Genomic DNA, 19,743 nt, shown 5'->3' with positions numbered 1-19,743 from the left:
CTGGCGTCGCTTATCGAAATGCAGCCGTGTAAGGTACGGCAGCACTGCCATACAACGGAAAAAAGGTGGCACGCCGGCGTGGCAACGCTGTGCGTCGATTTACGTTACTGCAAAGTCGATTCTTATCGATGGTAAACAACATCGACGGTTTACGAAAATTAGCATTCGCCTGATAAGCAAGTGGAACACTACGGCCACCAGATATAACGCCATGCTATAAACGCTTCACGGGCACGTTTTCGTCAGCCCCAGCCACAAACAGGCCAACTTCAGTCGGGGGCAGTACACAGGCAGAAAAAAAAACAGCAGCAACAGTGAAAAAGCTCCACCTCGAAAAACGCAACAATGTTTGCCACACTGAAAAACAAGATCAAGGAGGAAACTGGCGATGATGTGGTCCAATCGGCCAATCAACGTTATCCCGGCAACAACAACAACAATTACCGGCTACGTAGTCGCCGCGTTAGCATTAATTCCAACTCAGCTGATGATGTGGGCGGTGGCGGATTCTATAATGAGGTAAACGAAGCGAAAAAAAACAGTCTATTTGTGTATACTTATACAAAAAACGGATAAACAAACACCTCTACTCTTGTTTCAGTCGGAGCAACTGTGCCAGCTGCGGAGCCAGTGCAACGAGCTCACCACGAAGCTGTCCACCGTCACGCAGGGATTGCAGCAGTTGCAGGAGGAGAAGACCCGCGTGGACAAGACCAACGAGATTCTGCTAGAGAGTGTGCGTGTGGCCCAGACCCAGAAGGACATCTACTGCGAGGAGCAGGAGAAGATCCAGAATCTGCAGCAAATCGAGATTGACAAGCTGAAGAATCTACTAAGCTTTCGGGAGCAGGAGTCTGTGGATCGCATGGGTCTCATGCGCCAGCAGACCCAGCAAATCGAGTCCTTGAGCGAGGAACTAGAACGACTGCGTCCCATTGAATCCGTGGCCGAAGATCTACGCGACGAACTAGAGCAACTGCGACATTCCACACAGCAGGAGAAGAACTTACTGACCACCACCTTAGCGGCGGTACAGGAGGAGAACCGGCACCTCAAGAAGCGCATGAAGATCGTCGAAGAGTCGCGACTCGAGTCCCTGGGCAAACTAAACTCCGAGCAACAAGTGCAAGCCCTCATCCGGGAACATAAACTGCTGGAGCAGCACTTGGAGGAGGCCCATCTGCAGTTGTCGGACATCAAAGGCTCGTGGAGTGGCCAGAATCTGGCGTTGGAAACCCAAGTTAGTCGCCTATCAAAGCAAGTGGCCGAAGAGACCACCGAGAAGCGAAAGGCTCTTAAATCCCGCGACGATGCCATTGAAAGCCGAAAGCAGGTATCATTTGAACTGGAAAAGGCCAAAGATGAAATTAAGCAGCGGGACGATAAGGTAAGTTACATTGTAATACCTACGTGCCAATACTTATGCACTTTAATTGCAGGTCAAGCTGCTGGAGGAGGAAATCGATGAACTCAGTGTGACTCTTAAAGAGTGCCGAGAGGAGAACGAGCAGCAAATCCTCTTTGAGCGCAACAAATCTGTGAGTATGCCTCCCGATTCTGACGATTTCCATTGGGACTTGTAACACTAATTTGCTCTACAATGCAGTACTAACTTTAACAATTAAGTTCCTGGTTTACTTGGAATTTTCCACCCACACCTATTATGTAGTTTTTGATTGTAAATGTTTTCCTTTTCGCATTAAACTGATTTAATCGTTGGCAAACTTTTTGGTAAACTTTTTCCTTCAATAATGCACGCATATATGTTTACCCCCAATATCCCAAATACTTGATGGAGATTTTGTAAACCAATAAACCGAATGTTCTCAGCAAAATCTGGAAACAGATGTAAAAGATCTCAAGACTCGTCTCACGGCAGCGGACGAAAGGTTCAGCGAGTACTCGTCGAATGCCGAGCAGGTGGCCCAAAAGCTACGCGCTCAAGTGACTGAAAAGCAGGAGCAGCTGGACGAAACCATAATGCAACTGGAAATCGAACGAGAGGAGAAATTGACTGCAATACTTCGCAATGCGGAAATCGCCCAGAGCGAAGACATTTTACGACAGCAGTTGCGCTTGGAACGCAGCGAGGCCTCCGACCTCCAGGATAGGAATAATCAACTGGAAAGGGATATCTCTGAGGCACGGCAAACGTTGCAACAGGTCAGCACTACAGCGCAGGATAATGCCCACAAGTTGACCGAATTCGAGGGAGTTCAGTTGGAGATAATCGAAAAGAATAAGGTTAGTTTAGGTATGTACGTTATTTGGTATATATTATAAACAAATTTTTTGTCTAGACAATAAAAACACTGAATCAGCGTTTGATTGACTTGAAAAAAACCGTGCAAAAGGAACTACGCAGTGCGCAGATATCCACAGACAGTGAATCTCATCCGACAACGACACCAGGTCACAGAATCTCAAGCTCATCTCTAGAGGGATATTCAACTGGTGACAGAGGAAATTGCGTCATAATGGACGAAGTTAATTTTCAATATTTGAAACACGTAATTGTAAAGTTCTTGACTAGTCGTGAGGTATGGAGTTTCATCCTTTTTCTCCCGAACTATCTTGATGTCATGTGTATTTTTTTAGGTGGAAGCTCGCCACCTTGTACGTGCCGTATCCACTTTACTTCAATTGACATCCGAGGAGGAAAAGCTGCTGCATGACACGTTGAATTGGAAGATGAGTTGGTTCGGCATGAAACCAACTTAAGTACCCACTGCAATACATCACATTTGTACTCTAGTCTATAGTCAATTCATAACGTTCGTGTAATATGTACATAGCAATTGCATACGCAGCACTGTGTTATTTTGTTAGCAACAACATTCCATTTTGTTAAATAGTATTTATTTTTACCGTTGTGATTTTTATAATAAACTAACAATTATGTAAAAAGATTGTTTTTTATCCGTTCTTTGTGTTGTATTCCATTTTTGAATGACTATTCAAATCCATATCAACTTTTATAAAAACTTTTTACTTCGTAGAAAGTGTGTATAATACGTATATTTTACCTTACACGATATAAACATCCACTCCACATTCCCAGGTGGCGCCATCTAGCCGTGGCAGTTTGCCAATTTAAAATTCCATTAATAAAAGACAATATATAATTTTTTTAAAATACTGCATTTTACATTTAAAAATATGGTTTGTTACATTTTACGTTCACTAAAATTAACTATAAATATGAATTTACTTCAATTTGTTTTTATTGCAAAGACCTACGTCGTATGAATAACTAACTATTCATTTGTATTATCTATGAATAAATGATATAGGAGAATTAAAGATTAAACAAAAAACACACGTATTAATGAGGCACTTTTTGGTGTTTATAACAATTAAGAAGACAGTTGAATTAGTCGCATATTCGTCAATATTGCTTCGTAATATAGTTATCTATTTACACTTTTAAACTAAATATTAAACTAAGTCTAGGTGTTAAATGCATTTAAATTAAAATTGCGTATTTAGGTTTTAACCATTTGTGAATTTTCTGTCAGGTTTCGGAAAATTTGGCACACGGAATTTCAAAAGACTCACTTATCGAATATTACATCATTTAGACCTAAGGTAATTGCTAATAATCTGCAGTCTATTGTTGCGTGTGGTAGCTGCAAAGCGTTGTACTGCATTCTATTTCGGGCTATCTGGCAAAATGAAACTTAACGAGATCGAATAAGTCCTTCAGGCATGGACGCTCTCTCTAAGCTATAATTAAAATTAGTTAAAGCCTTAAATGACCAATTAAACTCACATACATATTTACAAATCAGTTGTAGCAATTAGAATTGGGTAAATAAAAAGTTCATAAAACGAAAAGCTTTGCAAAGAAGTGATATGTTGCTCCTTCTCTCAATTTACATGTAACTCTCAAAATGTTACGTAAATCCACGACTGGGCGACTGTACTGGTGATGGCGGGGGCGGGAGCGGCGAGAAGTACGTGGAGCTCCGCGACGACGGCGATGGCGGGCAGGAGGATTCCGGCACAATGCGCACATCGCTGTGGTAATGGGAGCGTGGTGTCGGCGGCGGCGGATACGGCTCACTATCGTAGCCATATTGCAAGCATGCTGCTGCCGAACTGGAAGAATGCTTTGTGGCTCCCCCATTACTGTTATTGCTGTTCGATTTGCTCGTATAATTCGAGTCGGACTCATCACAAATGTCCGTGGAGCAGGGCGTGGGTGGTGGAGGCTGATTGATGATCTTGTAGTGCCTGTACGGACGACGCGATCTGGTTGCCGGCGACGGTGGTGGATTGATCGGATATGCCACCATACTGCTACCATTCGTCGTTGAACTCGATGCGCCTGTGATATGATTGCGATCGTAGGAGTTCATGCTGTTGCGCGAGTTCAGTGTAGACATGCGTACTGCATCCGCCACGGAAGCGATTTTGGAAACTCTTTGAGATTTGCTCAGCGTCGAGGGCGACAATGGATCAGTGGCCTGATCATCCTTCGGCTCCGTTCGACTCTTTCCGATCCGCGTGCGGCAGAACTGCAGCAAATATACAATCGAAAATATGGTGATCATGGTAGCGCCGATCAAAATCATAAAGGCCCGTTTGTCGGTAGCGGGAGCCATGCGGCGCTGAAGGCAGATATCCGAGGATTCATCGGCTCCGTCGGCGCAGTTCTCCCAGCCATCACAGAGCAAGGCGGCCGAGATGCAGAGCTAAAAGATTTCAAAATCAGTTAAAACAATTCAACGGCTGTTGGTAAATGGTAAATGAGAAACTTACCTTATTAATGGGACACTGGAACTCCCCTGGCCGCTTGCAACAATCCGCTTCATCATGACCGTTGGCACAATTTGTGGTGCCATCGCACACCAGCGACTTGTCGATGCACTCGCCCGACTGACAGCTAAACTGATCTGCCCGGCAAGTGGGACAACCCACCTCGTCTGACTTGTCCGGACAATCCTTCTGTCCGTCACAGCGCCAGGAGGCGGGGATGCAGTCTTTGTTCACGTCACTGATTCCCGATACGGGAGCCGCGCATGTAAAGTGATCCGGACCACAGGCGGGAAAAGCGCCGCAGTTCTCCTTGTCCTCCAGCAGCATAAGATGCTTTGGGCAGGAGCAGACGTCGCGGGTACGAGCAATTCCTTCGCCGCTAGCAATGCAGATGTGGGAGCACTTGGTTCGGCTGTGCATGCACGTGTGGTTTCGCAGCACTTTCGGATCCGGTGTCCAAACGGCACGGATGTCGGTGATTTGAGGTAGGCGCTGCAGTTCAGCAGATCGTCTTTCGCCATTGACCGTAATCCGTTCTACACCGGTTTTGTCATCCAGCCAGTAGACAAAGCCACCCAAGGCGGCGATGTTGATCACTTGCGAAATGTGCATAGAAACAAGTGTTTTTCTAGGTAAAAAAAAATACATATAAGATAATTCCAAAATGTGTACAATATACTTTCAAACTTACTTGTTCTTCCCGTTGATGTCAATGGCATCTATTCGCTTGCCATGTGCATAGTAAATCATATCGGACTGCTGATCCAAAGCTAAGGCAGTTACGCCCTCCAGTTTGTAAGCCAGCTCCACGCGCTCATTGCCGTCAACTCGGGCACGTATTATAGCCTGATGACTACCTACATCTGTCCAGAAGAGCAGGCGCTTCATGGCATGCACTGCAATGTTGCGAGGCTTCTCTGAATCTCCCGTGTCGATGACGCCAACGGATTCGCCCAGGAAACTTCAATTACATAATATTATTAACCCTTATTCGTTACGATAATGGGTTTATTTAATATTTACCTGGTGACGTTGATACTGTTTGACTGGGAGCAAGTCCAGAAGAGTAGGCGCCCAATTATGTCGATGGCCAGGTCAAAAGGCTGGCCGGAATTAGCCAATAAGCTGACTTTTGTTCCGTTGGCAAGTGATCGTTTGATGCTGTGACTCCTGCCCTCAATCTAGGTTTGTAAATATGCAATGGTTTAAGTGATTTCTTCAATAAGCTAATCTTTAAGCTTACCCAATAGATATGATGAGTGATGGGATCGTAGTCCACAGCACGAATATTCTTGCCAGAGACGGGCAGTGGAATGTTTGGGCAATCCGTGGTGTTCGGCAGCAATCGCCCAAAGCTGTTCCTCTGGCTGAAGATAATGTAGTTTCTCGGGGGAATACAGGAGACGCCGTCCTTGGCCAACTGGTAGTGGGTGGGGCAGGCGCAGGTCATGCCCCGTCTTCCGGGCTGAGACAAGCAGAGATGTGAACAACCTCCATTGTTCACCTTGCACGGATTCACACCTGTCTGGCGCTTTTCGTTGAACACCAGCAGCGAGGTAATGTACGTCATGCCCGAGTGCACCAGGCTGCGATTCTGACCCGTGGCCTTGTGCACTCGCTCAATGTCCCCAGTGTTCCAGTCGCTCCAGTACACATAGTCCTGGTACAAGGACACCGCATACGGCTCATCCATATCGCTGCCAACCAGAATCTGCCGCCTCTTACCATCCCAATCAGCACTTTCGATTTTAGCTGGCCGGGATTGGGTGGCCCAGTACAGTCGTCTTGTCTCCTGGTCGAAGGTTAGGCCGGCGGCATGATTGGCACCCGCTACGATGGTCTGCAAGTCAGATCCGTCCATGGCCGCTCTGCGAATTGAGTCTGTCGGCGATTCCGTCCAGTACATGTAACCGCGTCGCGGTTCCAGGACCAGGGAACGTGGCTCCTCCACACCTTTCCAAAGGAGCACCCGCCGACTGCTGCCATCTAAGCGAGCCACTTCAATGCGACGCGCTTCTGCATCTGACCAGTAAATATTATTGGCCAGCCAATCGACGGCGATGCCATCGGGACCAATCAGACCGGAGTCCACAATCCGCTGAACGTACGAACCATTCAAAAAGGCCCGGAAGATGCATTTGCTCTTCTGATCTGTCCAGTAAATCCTTCGCTCAGCCACCGAAACATCCAGGGCATGTGCATCCCGCACATCCTTGAACGGTATCCTCTCGTCGTTGTGGTTACCCTCGTTGTACTCGATAGAAATGCGACCAATGTGCTCCTGGCGCGAGAACAGCAGAAATGCAGCTGGCACCACACATGTTCGCTTGTCGTTGGCCAGTTCGTAATCGATGGCACACCGGCAGACATAATCCCTGGGACGATTCAAGCAGAGATGCGAGCATCCTCCATTGCGCACCGCACAAGCATTGTGGCCCCTCACTTCCCGCAACCGTGTCACCTTAAGTCCCATCAAATCCGGATACTGATCAACAACCACTATCCGATTGTTGCCTGTTATCTTGTGGGCGCGATCTATCGAGCGACGTTGCCAGTCCGTCCAGTATAGGTAGTCATCCAGGATGCTCAGGCCAAACAGATGCTTTAGATTGTCGCTGATTACCACACGACGGCCAGACCCATCCATGTTGGCCACCTCGATCTTGTCCGTCTTGCCATCGCACCAGTAGATGGCCTTGGCCTCAATATCCAAGGCAATGCCATTCGGCCAGCCCAGATTCTCGGAGACCAGAACCACACGCTCGGATCCATCCAGAGAAGCACGCTCTACCTTGGGCTTGCGCTCGTTCCAGTCGCTCCAGAACATCCAGCCCAGCGAGGGAGCCACTGCAATGGCTCTCGGCTCCTCCAAATGTTCATAGATCAACACTTTTCTCGCCGTACCGTCCAGGCGGCAAACCTCTATTCGATCCGTCACCGTATCCGTCCAGTAGAGATTGCGAGCCAGCCAGTCCAGTGCCAAACCATCGGGATGCCTGACCTCGGAGGTCACAAAGTCGGTCACTCCGGTGCCATCGGCATGAGCTCTTTTGATCGTGTACGTCTCCACATCGGACCAATAGATATGCTCCTCCACTGGATCGTAATCGATGGCTATTGCGTACTTTACCTTTCCCAAAGGCAGCGGGAAGATGGTGTAATCGGGTGAATCCAGGGATATCTTGCTAATCTGCGTTCGCTGCACAATGAACATCATCTCCTGAGACCCATTGGCACAGGTATTTGCAGAGATTAGCTTCACACCGGTGGGACAGGCGCAACTAAATCCCTGCGAGTTTGTAGCCAGCAGGCAGAGATGTGAGCAATTTCCATTGTTGTGAGCACAGGGATTATCCTCATAAGGCTGCAGTGAGGGATCCCATGCTCTGACAGAGTTCGGTGCCTTGGGCGTGTCTATAAGCTCCTTTAGTTCGAGGGTTTGCAGGTCCAGGGCATTCAGGGAGCCCCTCTGCCAATCCGTCCAGTACAAGCGATCATCGAAGAAGGTCAAACTAAAGGGATACTTCAGGTTGTTGACTATCGTTCGCCGACTGCTTCCATCTAATCTCATCACGTCGATGAAATGGTGCTTGCCATCTGTCCAGTAGATGAGCTCGTTCTTAAGGTCCACTGCCAATCCGTTGGGCCAGAACACATGCTCCTTGACCAAAGTCATGCGGGACAGTGGATCCCCGTCCATGCTGGCTCGCTCAATCTTGGGGTACTCCCCCCAATCCGTCCAGATGAGCAATTTGCGTGCGGGAACCACGGCCACCGCTCGCGGCTGATCCAGATCCGTCCAGAACAGCACCTTCTGGTAGCGACCATCCAGCGTGGCCACCTCAATGCGGTTCTTCTCGCCATCCGTCCAGTAGATCTTGTCCGTATACCAGTCGATGGCCAGGCCCTCGGGCTTGTCCAGACCCGTGGATATCACAGTTTGCTTGGGCGCCCGCAACAGCGGCTGCAGTGCCGAGGAGTTGGTTTGCGCACACTCAATGATCTCCCGGCCGGAATCCGTCCAGCAGACCAGGTTCTTTGCGTAGTAGAAATCGATGGCCATCGCCTCGGCCAGATCCCTAACGATCACATCGATCTGAGGTCCGCCCGTGGGCCTCGTGATGTTCGCCACCTGGATGTCGTGGCGCGTGGTGAAGAGCAGGGTGGCCGGCGTGTTGACGAACGCACTGGCTGGCGGGCTGGCTATCAGGGATGAGGAGCTGGGCATGTGAACTGCAAGTAAGTGGGAGAATAAAAACCGGGTTAGACCATCGCAGCTGGGTATTAAATAAGCAACAAGGTTCGCCGGCTCGAGTGGTTAACAATATGGCAGAGCCGGAATTGTTGCCGTAGTAAATGGTAAATGCAATCGCAACTATACGCCCAGGCAGTTCTTTGTTAACCATTTATGTGCATGGGCATGTGGATGTGGATATGGATATGGATATGGATGTGGATGTGCCTGAGCATGGGCACATGTGGGTAAGTGAGTGAGTAAGTGAGTGGGTGGGTGGAACAGGCCAAGTTCGGCGGGTGGGTGGTTACAGCACTCCAAGCTTCTGTTCGCTGCAGCGCTGATCTAATTGCGTATGAATAAGCTCATGGAGGTGCAGCATGTGGAACAAATTTCAGCTGGCTGCCTGCTGCACTGCCACTAAAATAAACATGGACTGCGTAACTTTAACCTGCTGTTACACAAAATATTAATTAGAATTTGTTTAATAGCAGTGGTAGTGTTGTGCAACAACAGGTTGGAAAGCTATTAAAAATCGTAAGCAGATTGGTTTGGCTTGTAAGACTTGTTATTTGAAATGCTATAAAATGGAATAAGAGTTACTGTAAGAAACCCCATTGAGTATTTTAGCCATTCAAGTATCTGCACTAGAGCATTCTTAAGATAGGTCCACTTTCAGTTGCAAAATGTTGACCCACAAGGCAACAGGAGCTGCGCGGAATGCAATGCCCCCAAATCCCCCGATCCCGTCCATCATCCGGCCTGCCAGCGCGTCAGGCATTTGCAATATTTATGCAACCAGGCGGAGGAGCGGAGGAGCAGAGCAGCTGGCTCTCGAGTAATCCATCAAGCATTTGGCGAATGGGGGGGAGAGGTGGGAAACTGGCGTGGAGGACCGAAAACAAAAATGGTGACATTTTGCAAAGTGGGTTGGTTGCTTGCTTGGTTGCCTGCTCATACGCCATCAAGCGTGCACACACGCCCTCTTTTCCGCCCGCTTTTCAGCCCCATTCCGCCCATCGCCTGGTAGTTGGCCCCGGGTGGAGCAACAGGATTTATATGCCAAGTGTGCAAATGCAACAATATTTGCATACAAACATCCGTACAGCGACCATATGTATATGCATAAGTACTATATGCTGCCGTAGTGGGCAAGTATTTGCCTAGCTGTTCTGGAATGGTTCGATAATAGTGCTAATGCGGCAATCCTATATCATTATGTTCGGAAGTAATGTGCACCGTAATCCCTGGATGCTGACAATGGAAATGCGTTGCGGCCAGATGACGCTGCTGTTCGGTTGATCCGCACGGCACTTAACTGCAAATCCTACAATATTATTCACATTTTTTATGCTCCTCCGCAGACGGCAGTGAAGCGTAAAGAAATCAACATCATTACCAACAAAAACAAAAACAGAAACAGAAAAAAAAACATCATCAACATCTACAGCAGCAGGAGCAACAAAAACAACATCAGCAGACATGCTCATCAAGTCGAGTACCAAGCCATGAAGCGAAGTCCCTCAAACAACCATCTCGTTTTCCTCTGCACCAAGCGAAAAAATATGGAGAAAATTCCAACTTGAATACGGTTTCCCAAAGGAAATAATCTAAGTCCCTGTTATGTAACCCCTAAAGCAGCTTACACGCTGCTCCAGCAAGCAAGCCACATTTCTTCAGATGACAGGACTACAAAAGGAATCACTTTTATGTTAGCTGGTTATAAAATCGCTTGATAAAGCCTTGCAAATACCCAGATCCATTCAGCTATTTTCTGATTTCTTTGGCTTTGCTTTGTTAAATCAAATGCTGTATAATGCATACCTTTTCGTGCAGTGCAGGCACACACACTCGACCGAAATTGAAATGCAGACGCAGCCAGAGATGGAACCGTGGCGTAACCCGTTGATTCCTCCTGCCTGCACTTCATTCAAACTTGGGAAAATATTTTAATTATTAATGTATACAACTGGGTTCGGGTCGGGACAAGAGGCTCCAGTGGGAGCAGGAGTGCCAGTCGGATACCAGACCCCAGATCCCAGATCCCAGATGCCAGATGCCAGATGGGAATGGAAGCGGGCGATGGGAAACAGCCAGGAGCAGCCAAGGGTATTGAAATGGGCAACGGATGCTCATGTGAATGACGCGGCTCGACGATTGGCACCGCCTCTGGCCGGGAGGGGATGCCAGTGCCTTCCGCCCTCCAATGGCTTGTGGCAAAATGGCATAATTCGGATGACCGAGTCGACAATTTGAACGCGACGTCAGCACATGGCGACCCCCATGGTCCAGGTGAGTTGGTTCTACTACTGGCACCACTGGCACCACTGGCACCTCCACCCAGCAGGCAGCAACAACTGCACTTAAATGCTAAATGAGTGCAAGTGCTGTTATTGTTGGCCAACTGGAGCGGGGCGGGATCTCGGGAAACTCAGCGAATCCGGCGGATAGTGGGCATCGGGGATATGGTGCAGTAAACTTTAAGTGAGCTCAAGAGTATGCAAGAGTATGGGGGAGGTGCAAGAGCAGGATGCTGCCACTCCATCCGCATCCCGGCACTGGCAACACTCGAGTCCTGCTGCCACCAAAATGGGTGGCAGCTAGCCGCACTAGTTGCAACGGAAGTTGCAGCTATTTAAATGTGTTGAAGAGCCTGGCCCGGCTAAATAGGCAGCCGGCAGAATGCCAGAATGGCAGAACCGTTCACCAGTTGGCTGCCAGGATGTCAGGATGCCGGGCATCCATCTAGTCAACCGTTCGTACGGTATGCCACTGCTCATGCCACAGCTCTGCTCCATCGCTGTGGTTTTTGTTCCTCGCATTTTGCATGCGCTCATTGTTGTACTTGTTGTTGGCTAAGGACGAAGTGCACCGAGGACTTTGAGGCTACACTGGGGGAATCACTAATCAGGTACCTAAAGCATCTCGTAAAAGATACCAGTGTTATATCAAGATATATGCAGTTTAAAGTACATGCATATTGCTCAAGGTGACTTGAGTGAAGCAGGTGCGATTTCGTGATGATTTCTACGATGAGTCGTGTTCGATAAAATCTTTAGCAATTTCTCTGTTATTATACTAATCATAGTTTGCGATAAAGTGCAGTAATTTTCAGGAAAATCAATTATTACAGTCGCATCCCCGATTTCTTGCACTGCGCTGTAGGGACTCACTGCCACGCTCCATAATTAATTTCGCCCATGAATAATTTTTAATTAAATGTGCAGGAGCAGAAGCAAAAAAGCTGCACTAAAATAGCATTGAAGGGAGCAATGTGCCCTGGTGTTTGTCATAGCCTTTTTTCCCCAACTGCCAAACTAAAGAAAGAGAGAGCTGGATAGCTGGGAATTCTGCATGGCATTCATAACAAAATTGAACAAAATAAATAAATAACTAAAGCACGGCAGCTATCCCGCAACTCCAAGTGAGCAGAAGTCTTGCAAGCCACATTGAAAGTCCCATTGAAAGCCGCATCATCCATCCAGCATCCGGGAGACGTGAAATGCAGCTACTTAAGGTAACAAAGTTTTCAAGAGCCCCCTGATGAGGAGGAACTGTACGTGCATAAACGAGGCTGTTATCAACTGTCGTCCATTAGGCGTTCGCCACATCTCACAACTCACATCTCACAGCTTAACATACATACATCATGCTGGATGGAGAATGCTGGATGTTGGATGTTGGAGGCTGAAGTGCCGGCTGAATGCTCAATAAATTATATATGTAACATGCTTTTTATCAATTACTCGCACCTTCACCAGCAGCCAGACGACAGACGACAAGCTGCAGCAATGTCCATGGCAAATTGCGGGACAAAACGTGAAGTTGGATACGAGATGGTGAGCAGGCAAAGAGTTGAGGCCGGCCCATGAAGACCAGGGCAAAACCAGGGAAAGACCAGACCTGGCCAGACGACGTTGCCAACGAACTGGGACTGGGACTGGTACTGTGAAAACTTCGTTGGCAGCAAATGCAATTCCAGCCAGTAAATGGAGACGGCAGCTATCCGAGTCCAAAGGCGTTAACAAGTGTGGCAGCGAAAGAGGAGCTGGCCAGCTCTGGGCTCCTGAAACCTTTCCATTAGGTTCGCCCTGCCTCCGTTTTCAGAGCACAGTCAGGCCTCTGCAGCGCGAACTTGCTCTGGACAAATGTGATTTTTAGTTTAGAAATATTTATTTTCATTAGATATATCGTTTTAAAATGATGCTACATATATATTTCAGCAAGTTAAGTTTTAAAATCTTGAATTTATTTTTAAATAATTTAGCATTTCGAAAACATTTCTTTTAGTGTATATGACGAGATTTTACGTTCTCGGGGAAGTACTCTTTTATTTAATTTTATAATTACAAGACTCTAGCCCATCATTTGCATCACAGTCTGCTGGCTTTTTTCCACATCCTCAATCACTGAGCCAGCTGCATAATATTCACAACTTATTCATTGTTTCGTCAATCAGGCGTTGACATGCCAGTTCCGCCCTAATGGCCAACAAACTGAGCAACAGGAGGAGCACTCGGAGCACTGGAAAAGACGAGGAAGCAAAGGCGAATTCAAAGGCGAAGGCGATGGCGAAGGAGGAGCACCTGCCACGAAAGCCAGCCAAAGTTATTCAAGCAAAACTCGTCGAACACACAAAAAAGCCAAAGCCAGAACCAAAACCAAAACCAAAACCAAAGCCGAACAAAGCCAACGAAAGAAAGCAATTTTGTGAAAATTTAAGATGTGTTGCGGGCAAACTTTGGCCTCCATCCCAACCATCATCTCCATCTCCATCTCCATACCCATCGCCATCCACTCTGCTCCCAGCTCCGTGTTCTGTGCATTTTACATACAACACGATGGAAACATGAGAACAACAAGCCCACGAAAAAAGGTAAAGAGATAAAAATGCGAAGATACCAGAGGAGACCCAGACCACGTCTGGGATCCAAACAGCCAAGCCAAGCCAAGCCAAGCCAACCGACCATCCGGACCCAGGAGTTCACTCATTTAAATTATCAACACGAAGAGGGAAGCGGGAATGGATGCAAGATGTTCTAGAGGAGCGGAGAATCCTCCAGCGAATCCACTTAACTTCAAGTTAACACATATGCTTGGTTGCCTGCGTACGATAATAATAATCATGGTACCCATGATCACCTTGATGATGAAGCTCTTTCCCACTGCTCTCGACGATGATGAAGTTTGCCTGGCTGTCTTGTTTTTTCGTCATTCCCCTTTTCGTTTTCCAGTTTGCCAGTTTGCCAGTTTGCCAAATTGTTAATGGTTATCAAGGACGAGATGGGACTTCGCTCTCCTTTGCCTGCAACTTGAGATCCCAGCCGAAATTGCGAACCTTTTTGCTTTGCTGCTGGTGTTCACTTCTGATTTTTTACTTCATTGCTCGGACAGAATATGCAGATTGAGCTGATTGTGCTGAACTACCTAACTTCAAGCTGAAAACTAAAGGGATTTTCTTTAGCTTAATACAATACTGCCGAATGGTATTGTTGATATTAAAGAGCAGCAACAGTGCTTTACAGCATGGTTAAGTACTTAAGTACACTGCAGGCTCTAAATGCTTTTCAATTATTTCGCAATCCATTTTCTATTGGAAAATAATTTCAATTTTATTATCTCTCATTTAATTAAACTGAACAATAGATGCTCGTGGCAACCCTGAATGATGGCAAAAGGGCTGTCAAAAAAGTGGACAACCCTGGTTAATCTGGCTACAGCATCCCCGACAGCTTTAAATTAAAACCAAAACCACTGACACGAAAATGTTCACACACCTACTTAAAATGTAATCGCCGCGTGCTGCGGAACGGAGCGGAGCGGATCGGGGTGGGTGAATCCGAATCTGATGAGGATGTGGATGGAGATGGAGATGAGGCTGAGGCTGAGGATGAGGGATGTGGCTGCGGGGTGCCTGTCTCTGCTCGCCCGATATGACAACTGGCCATTAACGTTAAAATAAATACGCTGCGATGTTCCCGGCAACGCCAATTGCCAACTAAAAGACTGGAACTTGGACGGATGGCAGCGCGACCATAATGATTGTGTTGCTGAACGATGGACGGGCATGGGTTGGTGGGCAAAGAGCGATGGAGCGTTGAATGGGAAAAATCAACAAACCACAAATCGTATGAACCCGTCGACGGATGCGGGAAAAATGCTAAATAATCTCTGTGGTGGCGCAAAAAACACACCAAAATGGAAATCAGCTTCTCCTGGCCCGATAATGTGCATGGAAAATTGCGAGTAGCCAGCAGCATGGCGAATTTTGATGGCATGTCCACTGAAGCGAGCTGGAGGAACGGACCAACGGACAAACGGACATACGGACACATGGACATACGGACAACCAAACTCGTGGCAACAGCAACTTAAAATGCATTAAAACTCCGCTCGCAGCATTAACATTTAAAAAGTTAAACATAAACATGACTGCCTGCATCCGGATACAGATCCACATCCACATCCACATCATCATCAGAGTTCGTTGAGGCAGTTAACAAGCTGCCAGCCACTACTTGATCAAAACAACATTAAAACGACGGGGAAAACTGCGAATAATAAGCACTTGTATAGGAACTTTAATCTTATGCTTGAGTTGCTCAAAGTCACATTAATCTGATTGCAATTTATGCGGCACTCTATATTTTGCTGGATTTCATTTGGTTCAATTAATTTAATGCTTGAAATGTGGAAAGTTAAAATTAATATACAACTGTATTTGTTCTCATGCTCTTTTTTTTACATACAGTCTTAGGAGCGTTGCTGAATTATTATCGAACCCAGCGGCTACAGTTTGGACCATGAACTCATGATGGCATTAAAATTTATGCCAAAAACAACAGAATCCGCAGAGAACCCGGAAAGGCAGCTCCTCATAATAAGCGCTGGCCAAAGCTGAAGGATGCATCTGCAGCTCAGATCATCATCAGGCCAGCCCAGCTCGTTGAAAATTGCCCACAGCCCGATGATCCGATGCTCCTCCACTCCAGTCCTTTGCCCACTTATCGGGCAAACATCATCAACTCCAAACAGCAAACAGCAAACAGCAAACTCCACTCCACGCGAAACAAAACGAAGTGCGAGTACGAGTATATAGTAGAGCACTCCGTTGATGCAGCTGTGGACTGGAGTTATACAGCTAAAGCAACAGCTATAGCCGCCAGTCGAAGCCAAAAGTGGAAATTGCAATTGTGCCCGAAAAGGGGCCGAGAGCATTTTGCTCAGCCATTGTTTGGCTGCTCCTTCTGGCCGGGCCTCATGTTTTATTTAAAATCCTCAACATTATATTACAATGGGCGGTGGACGGATGCGACGATCTTTCCATTTGCTTGATGGAATGGAGCATTTAAATATTATGCAGATGGATATGGCTGTTCAACCCCAAGACCGAATTTCTTCTTCATTCAGGGCGTCTGAAACAGTGTGTGTGTGTGTGTGTGTGTGTTTCTGGGTGTATGATGGTGCTAAGCATAACCATCACGAACAAAGCAGCAGAAGACGTGCCCAGCCAAATAAAATACTGAGGGGAAAAAAATGAAGTCATGAACTTTATTTTCTCTCAACTCGTTAGCATCAACACCCATTTTCCCCGCCCCCAACCAGCAAATCCCCTGCGAAACGCCATTAACTCGCACAGCATGCAATTTGCACGTTCGGAAGGGAAAGACTTGCCAAAACTCAACTCGTTCGCGCTTCGGGGGAGCAGCCAAAAGAAGAAGCTGGCCAGGCTAAAGCTGCACCGCAAAAAAATTAGTTTGTGAATCTCGAAAATTTATTGCAAAAAGGCTTGCTGTACGAGAAATGTTAAATGTTAAGCTGCTGCTGTACTTGAGTTCCCTGGGAGCTCTATACAATCCTCGAAAACAAACCCATTCTCTCTGTGTGCAGCGCCAGAGCTACAGCAACAAAAAGCATTCCCCAAATTGGTGCCACACAGAAAGAGATAGCTGGCTGACAAAAGAAAGAGACAGAGGGGCGAGGCAAAGCAGAAGCGTTGTGGTAGGAATCGTGCCAAAACTGTTGAAAATGTTGCACAAACGATTGGGTTTGTTATCTTTTCCAAACGGAAAACGTGCTGTGCCCCCCAACAGAAAACAGAAAACAGAAAACGGAAAACGGAAAAAACACACCAGCAGCAAGACGACACAACATGGAAAAAGGCGCAGACATTCAGCGGCAGCAGCAGCAGCAACAATCTCTATGCCACAAAGATGCTGGGACGCTGTTGCAGTTGCACAGCGATGGAGGAGCATGGTATGGAGTGCAGAACAAGGTACATCTATCAGTAAAATCGGGGGCGGAGGAGTTACTCTACTCGTTTTTATTCGAGAATATTTCCTCAGCTCATTGGTTAGTCGCCCGAGGGTTAAGAGGGCCAAAGACACTCGAGTGGGCCAAGAGCTCTTTAAAGGAGCTTCGGTTCTGCAAATGACAGTGGCCCAAAAGCAAATCGGCATCGTTAGGTGGAGCTGGAGATGGAGATGGAGGTGGAGGTGGAGGGGGGGGCTTCACTATATTTGAGGTGTGGAGAGGTCAGATGCTGCTGCTTTGCACTGGCAGAGAACTCTGCCAACCGTCCATCAGCATCAGGGCCCTGGGCCATAGAAATTTGCATCAATTTCAAGTCAAGGAAGACGAACTTCAATTCCAACAAGAGGCACTCAGTGCTGCCTGGCATGTCGAAGAACTGTTATGGTGTGTAAGTGGTCGATCAACTGTGCCAATTATCATTTTGAGCAGCAAATAATTTCTTGGATAACTGCTTTAAGCTCTTTTGCCGATAACATTTTGTTTTAGCCACTGCCAACTTGGGTAGAGTAGTAGAAACATTTATGGTAATGGTAATCCGGTTGCCTTTAGTGTCACAACTTTCGTTTGACCCAATTAAAATAAAGTCTTTCCCACACGAATCCCATTTTAAATGTAGTTAAGTTGCCAACAAGTTTTAATGAAAATCTGGCTAAAAGTTCCGAACATTCCAGCACGGCTTGCCACTGCACAGTTTAATTAAAGCTTAAAGTATGTTCAAGGTTCTAATTCCTGTGCACGAAATGAAATTGGTTTTCTGATGATTTGGCGTTGAAAAAATGCATTGTTTGAGTGCTTACTCGAAGCGCTTTACACGTAAGCACTTCCTAATTAAATACTTGTGCCAAATACGTGACAACGATGGGCAGAGGACGAACTGCAAGCGCAGCTTCTGCTCTTGGTCCTGCTCCTGCAGCCGAAGGATACAAGCCTAGTCAGCGTATAAAGCGCTGCATCATTATCAGCAATGGTAGGATGTGTAGGATGTGCAGGATATGCAGGGTTGCTGGTTGGTTGGCTCAACCCACTGGGGGTTGGGCTGTCGAGGAAACACTGTACCCACATGTCAGCAGCCAGAAAGCTGGCGGGGAATGGGTCTGACAAGCACATGACCATGCTCAATGTTTCTGTTCTGTTCAGTTCTGTTCGGTTGGGCTGTGTTCCCATGGCTGTGGCGCACTCACTCATAATCAAGCCGAGGTGGAAGGTAGAAAATGGAGGCGGCCCCGCCCACACAGCCAGCGACGGCACGACTGGGGCCACCACCATTCATATTATGATAACGATGTGGGTTGGTCAGAGGAACAGCAACAGCAACAGCAACAGCAACAGCCACAGCAACTGCAGCAGCAGCAGAAAAATCAGCAGCAGGAGCTGAAGCAGCAGCCCCAACAGCCGCATCAGCACACTGACAAAAATAAGTGTGTGACCCAGATTCGTGAAGCTTTCTCAATTAAGACTTTCATCTGAGTACGACAAGGATTGCTTTTTTTATGTCCCATTACCACCGGTGTAAACGTATTACGATCTTTAACTAACTTGATTGACTAAAGACTGACTAACTTGAGTAACTAACTTGATTTTTTCCTCAAGCACTTGCTGTTTGCTATAAAAAACTGATTGGAATTAATGAGGTGTTTACACCTCAATATATTAGTATATTAAACTTAATCGCCCAATAAGCTTAGCATATGGTTAACGATTGAACTAAATTTAAAGCAAATATAGTTTACTCTTCTGCTTTAGCAGTGCAGTGCAGCAATCTCGCTTGAAAAATATCGTGTTAATATTTTCTGCAGCTCTGGCTCTGGCCCCACGAACCCTGCCCCTTTCACATCCACAGCCACCTCCTTCTCCACCTCCACTGGCACTGCCAGTGCCCTGGACCAGAGCAGTGCCTCATCCTCCTAGGATCCGTTAATTTTATGGCAATATGCCTCGTTCGTCCGCCGTACACGAGCATAGTTGTGCAGTAGAGTAGTTGTAGTTGCTGCACTCAAGTGTTGCCCATCAAGATTGCGGGGCTGTGTGCCTCGCTGGCTATGAATTGCATTGCCAGTGGGGGAATCCAGGGCAGCGGCATGGTGGAGCATGGGGAGGAGCAGGTGGGCCACGTACTCTCGCACAGCAGGGCAACAAGCAACAAACAGCAAAAAAAAGTGAAGAAAAATTGTAAATTTAATATTCTTGCGCGCCGGCTTGGTGATTTAAATTAATTTGCAGGCAGCTGAGCGCGGGCTTATTATATTCATTATGCCCGGGTTTACTTTAAATGATATTTACATGCGAATACATATAAACAAAGCTATCGATAAGGGGTTACACAACCTTATCAGAACATCTCATTACTGAACGTTGTGGTTGATTTTATCAACAGCACATAGAATAAGGCAAAATAACCCCAACTGCTTTAAAAGCCTGAAAACTTTGACCAATCC

At 46.9% G+C, this 19,743-nt stretch overlaps 2 protein-coding genes across 3 annotated transcripts in view; one reads left to right on the top strand and one right to left on the bottom strand.

The window, feature by feature from the left end:
• Nucleotides 1-119: 119 nt before the first annotated feature.
• LOC120447055 (golgin subfamily A member 1) lies at nucleotides 120-2,907 on the top strand. Its single transcript, XM_039628445.1, has 6 exons — nucleotides 120-519; nucleotides 602-1,387; nucleotides 1,440-1,538; nucleotides 1,831-2,244; nucleotides 2,301-2,540; nucleotides 2,599-2,907. Exons 1-6 carry the CDS (start codon nucleotides 346-348, stop codon nucleotides 2,719-2,721), a joined length of 1,836 nt encoding a protein of 611 aa, XP_039484379.1. The 5' UTR covers nucleotides 120-345; the 3' UTR covers nucleotides 2,722-2,907.
• An 872-nt stretch (nucleotides 2,908-3,779) lies between these two features.
• Nucleotides 3,780-19,743, bottom strand: part of LOC120444731 (low-density lipoprotein receptor-related protein 6) — a 29,564-nt gene continuing 13,600 nt past the window's right edge. For both annotated transcript variants that reach the window (XM_039624658.1, XM_039624657.1), the window contains exons 3-7: nucleotides 6,005-8,994; nucleotides 5,785-5,942; nucleotides 5,453-5,722; nucleotides 4,765-5,389; nucleotides 3,780-4,697 (exon numbers count right to left, since the gene is read on the bottom strand). In XM_039624658.1, the coding sequence (XP_039480592.1) occupies nucleotides 3,897-4,697; nucleotides 4,765-5,389; nucleotides 5,453-5,722; nucleotides 5,785-5,942; nucleotides 6,005-8,994 (4,844 nt within the window). In that variant the 3' untranslated portion in view covers nucleotides 3,780-3,896. The remainder of the gene's footprint in view (nucleotides 4,698-4,764; nucleotides 5,390-5,452; nucleotides 5,723-5,784; nucleotides 5,943-6,004; nucleotides 8,995-19,743) is intronic.

The sequence above is a fragment of the Drosophila santomea genome, chromosome 2R, assembly GCF_016746245.2.
Source record: "Drosophila santomea strain STO CAGO 1482 chromosome 2R, Prin_Dsan_1.1, whole genome shotgun sequence".
Classification (NCBI taxonomy): Eukaryota; Metazoa; Arthropoda; class Insecta; order Diptera; family Drosophilidae; genus Drosophila; species Drosophila santomea.
The sequence above is the reverse complement of the archived record's forward strand: the minus strand, read 5'-3'. Positions and strand labels throughout refer to the sequence as shown.

Excerpts from the sequence above, each read along its gene's own strand:
- LOC120447055 (XM_039628445.1), top strand. The coding sequence starts at position 346 with ATGTTTGCCACACTGAAAAACAAGATCAAGGAGGAAACTGGCGATGAT. Across the intron at positions 1,539-1,830 it reads TCTTTGAGCGCAACAAATCT|CAAAATCTGGAAACAGATGT; the intron begins GTGAGTATGCCT and ends GAATGTTCTCAG. Across the intron at positions 2,245-2,300 it reads AGATAATCGAAAAGAATAAG|ACAATAAAAACACTGAATCA; the intron begins GTTAGTTTAGGT and ends TTTTTTGTCTAG.